Genomic DNA, 4,836 nt, shown 5'->3' with positions numbered 1-4,836 from the left:
GAATGCTAAAAAAAAAAACTGTCAAAACCATAAATGGCAAAATGGGTCTTAAATTAGGGTTGGAATGTCTATATAGCTGTGATGATCCAGAAAATATGCAAGATTGGTGATATCTTTTACTGGACCAACCGTATAGCTAGGAGAGGCGTTAGACAAGCTTTCAGACACAAAGACTGCTTACAGAGGTGGGGGGTGGAGGAAGCACCTTACTTTCAGCTTGGTGTGTCCCCTCTTTATACAACATGCGCTTCAGTGGGGCTTTTTGGCACTTTTATCGAATAGCTGATTGAATCAGCTATTAGATAAAAGCACCAAAAAGTCCTGCTGAAGCACCCAATCTATACAGATGCTGGGGAGCCAGGTCAAACTGACACGTTTTCTCTCCTAGTAAAGTGCTGAGGGGTGGGGTTCACATCTACCAGTGGCAGAACCCTTTCCAGGACACTCAGAAAAAGCCCAAGATTGAATCAATTCAATCTTCACAGGTTAGTCTAAGATGCATAGATTGAACCAACAAGCAAGTGAACAGACATTCACTTTTGATTCCAGAAATGCAGCCACATACCTGCAGTGGCCTAGGCCAGAAGCCAGGGGGCACCAGAGCACACCTCCCTGCTCAGCTGGAGCAGGCATCTTGGGCCAAAAAGCTAGCTCACTCTCTCTGGGATGCTGGGGCACTCCAAGTTAACAGATCTGGAAGGGAGCTGGGACAGAAGTTTAAACAAACACTATATCCATCCAATTTTTCTGAAAGCAGTTTATATGCACTGAACTTCTATTGTGTTAGAAATTTGAACCACTTCCTGATCACTTTGCACATAAATTGGTATATTTCTGTCCCTAGCCCATGGAGGGGCACTTTATGTCTGAAAGCCTGTCTAACATCTCTCCTAACTATACAGTTGGTTCAACAGAAGACATTGCCAAAAAAACCCACAAACCTTGTTTCCAAAAATGTAAATCTTTAGTTTCTAAAATAAACTAAGACTGCACACATCAGTTTCTTTTAGAAATGGCTGTTACCCAAAGCTTCATATTTTAATAGTTGGCTTTGTAAATAGCTATACACTATTGGTAGAAGTGTCTTAGTAACATTCTTTAAATACATTTTAGAACTACAGCAGGTCACACAAGCAAAAGTGTGCTGTATGAATTCATTTCACGTCAAACAAGCTTGTGCGACACAGCAGCTCCTATTTTTCTTTATTTTTATTACAGAAGTGTACTCCAAGAAGGGGCTCTAAAACCCTATGTTCCACGATCATATTTATTAAAATAAGTGTTGCTCACAAGGCCCATTAAAAGGCAAATCCCAATATTAAAAGTGTTGCAAATAAGAAGTGTGTCAATCATCACTTTTGCAATAATTATTGTATTGTGGGTTTGCAACTTAGCGCAAGGATAAAGAGTCACACATAAGAGAGTGTTATAATGCCACTATGTTATTTGTCAGCAACATATGCCCTATATGCTGGATCTGGCCAGTGGAGCCACTGGATCTGGCCCACAGAGCTGCAGGGCTTTGTCATGCTGCAGCTGAGCAGTAGCTGGAAGTTGTGCTTGTGCCATGTCTGTCCCACCACCCCCACCCACCACCTTTTTTCCTGCTCCACACACATAATCTCCTGTCATCTATCCATGGCCGAGCCCTATTTCTCACCTTTGAAATGTCTTGTGCAACTGATTACAACACCTCTCTTATCTATTGAGGTTGGTCAAATATGGAGTCTAAAGCTGCCTTTTGCATAGTAGTGTCTATGCAAGACAAAACAATCTAGCAACTAGTTTACTGTACCTTACACAAATCCAGAACAACTCTGAATTTAAGACAACCCTCCCACAATAACTAGATTCTAGACAAATTCATAAATGTTATAATTTCTCATATAGAATCCAATTATTGGAAATCTGTCTTTGTCCATCCCCGTTCCCCTCCCCCCCGCACTTCAGTGGTAGGGGAGCCAGCAGCAGGGGAGGCAGGCAGTAAGGGGGAAGGTGTCAAACAGCCTACCACCTTCCCCTGCACCCTGGGCCCATTTGCCTCCCCCGATGCCCACTTCCAACCCCCTCCCACGCCTGTGTGCACCAGGACCTGTCCTCTCTTAGTACCTGTAACCCCCACTACTAGCTTCCCCACTGTATGTACGCCCTGGCACCAGACCCCCCACAGTGCCTGCCCTTGCCACTACCTCCGATTTCACCTATAGCAGTGTTTATAATTGCATGTCTTGTGACAGACTCTGGTTTTATTGTTATATTTCTGGTTTAAATGAATTTGTTATGTAATAATGTTGCATGTCCCACATTCCCCGACTAGCCTATACATGGTTAAAGAGGAGCTAATAGGGTCCTTACAAAGATGTAGAGCTGCCTACTAGTCTAGAAGAAACAAGATTTTGCCAATGGAGCACTCGGCAACAAAGAGATAAACAGCCTTGTTGCCACATCCAGTGGACTCCAAGCAACGAACACTGGAATGGATGCTGGCTCTAAACCTGGAGACCAGAGGGAAAGACTAAGGTGGGTTATGGAAAACAACAGAGAACAGCCAGCCTGAAAAGGGGAGGGTATGGAGGTGCTGGCTTAAGAGCAAGGGAGAAAGAACAGATGAGTTAACTCTGGGGTGCTTACAACTGCACAAGCTAGACAGGGGACAGCGGGACTGCTTACCCCTTTGGAGGGCAGAAAGACCTCTGTTTGCTGGACTGCAATTGCCCAATAAGTGCCTTTGTTAAAAAATAAATAAATAATAGTTATCTGCTTTGCTGCTTGGCACTTTGGGGTGCATCCTTCCCTTTGAAGAGGTAAAGTCCCTCTATCAGATGACCAGGAAGGTAACCCCTTGAATGAGAGCCACAGGTAACCAAGCAGGATCAGGGATCAAAAGGCTGGGGTCTTGGAAGAGAAAGAAGCCACGCCTCATACCACTAGAAGCTGTGCCTTGGCTAGCCTTCAGGAGTACTCAGAGAAACAAGGCAAGGCTTAGAGTCCCGAGCAAGTGGCTCCCTTGGGGGAATCCTTGGTAAACCCAAACTCTAAACCCAGTACTTTAACTTGGTACAGAACTTCTCAAATATGTACAATCATTTTTTTTTTCCACATCTTCACTTATATTCCATTATATAGGGGCCTTAAAAATGTATTCATTAGTTCATCATTTGTATTTTGTGCTAGATACTTTACCTTGAATTCCATTCAATCTTCCTTTTTTGGTTAAGACTATTAAAACCAGGAGTTATCCGTGCTGATGCCCAAGCACTTAAAACATGGAACAGAAGTTGGAAAATGGTGAAACTAGTAACAGCAATACCAATAATCAGTTTGTTGAAGGCAGCCATTATTCTTCAGCCTGTTAAGAGGAATTGGAGAGTTTCTTAGTCCACATACCTATTAATTGCATAATTTTTTACAAATATTCTTTTCAGCATCTGATATATTAATCATAAATAATATTCACTCAAACTTACCTGTTTTATTAAAACACCTCGGGTACTGTTTTATTGCTTAATACTAGAAAACATAGTATAAAAATATCCTATACTTTGCAACTGTAAAAAGTGTATCGTCTATTACGTGTCCATTCAAATTGTAAAATCATGTATATTTAGTCAACGCTAAAGGGGAAAATAAGCTCAAGCAACTTTTCCAACATTTCTAGATCGACACTGTAGACAAGAGCTCCAAAACTATTGTTTCTTGCTTATGAAATTTGTTTACGCTCTCTCTCAGATTTCCTCTTCCAACTCTACTAAAAGTTCAATGTATATGGAGCAATTTCAAAATGGAGGATTTCAAGAAATTTACCAGGTAAGTAAAAAAGAGAGGGTAACTTGGAATAATGAATATAGAGACAACTGGTTTATTGTCTGTTTACAAAGTGTCTAAGAAAATGCTTAACTAAGACTTTTAACATTTCAGCCATAGTATCACTAGATAGGCCATTCTACAGAAAGATGAAGATGTAGATTTCTTTCTAATAAATATTACATCATATGCATAAAAGGAGCAGAGAATGCACATTGCAATGTTAATATACTACAATAGTTAAATAATACAACCTATAATATTTTAATGTAATGTTCAAGTTGAAAGAGTCAGCCAGCCAAGTCTGGAAATAAACATGAGTTTGAAAGCTCAGTCCCCTATGCTTACGCTTTAAGATGCTGGCTTTTATATTAAAATTGTTTGTTGATGAACATTCCACAAGACAGGCATGCAATTTCTTAAACCACTACAGATTCATAAAAATCTACAGCATGCATTGCCCATAGTTTAATTTTAACACTCAGTAAGATCTATAAACCTAGCCAAAATTTGAAGGAAACCAGTTCAGAAATTCTGAAGTTATGAACAATAACTTTAAAGCAGTGGAATTCCCAACAACTGAAGCTTTGAGCTTTTAGCAAATGCTTGCTTTGAATCCATACAAAATAATCCATAATACAACAAAACATTTTCACCTGCATGCAATTACTTTAAACAGTACTTTAAAATATTATGAGCTAATTTGCCTCACACCAAACCTGAGCTTTATTATGACAACTCCAAGGCACTCTCTATTATCACATGGCCCCAAATAAGATAAGCACCTTGTTTTGGGAAGGCAGAATAAAAGATTTTTCCAGTCATGGCTGCATGCTGACTTTAGGAGACCCTGCAAGGGAGGGTTAACATAGCAGCTCTGATCCTGAAGAGTGAACTCAGCCCTCCCTCCAAGGCTGGCAGGGGGAGAAGCATGGCAACCACAACCATCTCACAGCAGTCTCTGTGTGCTTCTATTCCAACAACAAAAAATACAAAATGCCCCCCTCCTCCCCAAAAACTCCCCCCCCCCCC

The 4,836-nt window shown here is 40.9% G+C and overlaps 1 protein-coding gene across 5 annotated transcripts in view; it reads right to left on the bottom strand.

Annotated features, from left to right (window-relative positions):
- TMEM56 (transmembrane protein 56) overlaps nt 1-4,836 on the bottom strand; it is a 72,915-nt gene that overhangs the window by 28,396 nt on the left and 39,683 nt on the right. For all 5 annotated transcript variants that reach the window (XM_019501646.1, XM_019501649.1, XM_019501645.1 and 2 more), the window contains one exon: nt 3,184-3,349. In XM_019501646.1, the coding sequence (XP_019357191.1) occupies nt 3,184-3,338 (155 nt within the window). In that variant the 5' untranslated portion in view covers nt 3,339-3,349. The remainder of the gene's footprint in view (nt 1-3,183; nt 3,350-4,836) is intronic.

The sequence above is a fragment of the Gavialis gangeticus genome, unplaced genomic scaffold (genome assembly GCF_001723915.1).
Source record: "Gavialis gangeticus isolate Ggan-Ray unplaced genomic scaffold, GavGan_comp1, whole genome shotgun sequence".
Taxonomy (NCBI): Eukaryota; Metazoa; Chordata; order Crocodylia; family Gavialidae; genus Gavialis; species Gavialis gangeticus.
The sequence above is the reverse complement of the archived record's forward strand: the minus strand, read 5'-3'. Positions and strand labels throughout refer to the sequence as shown.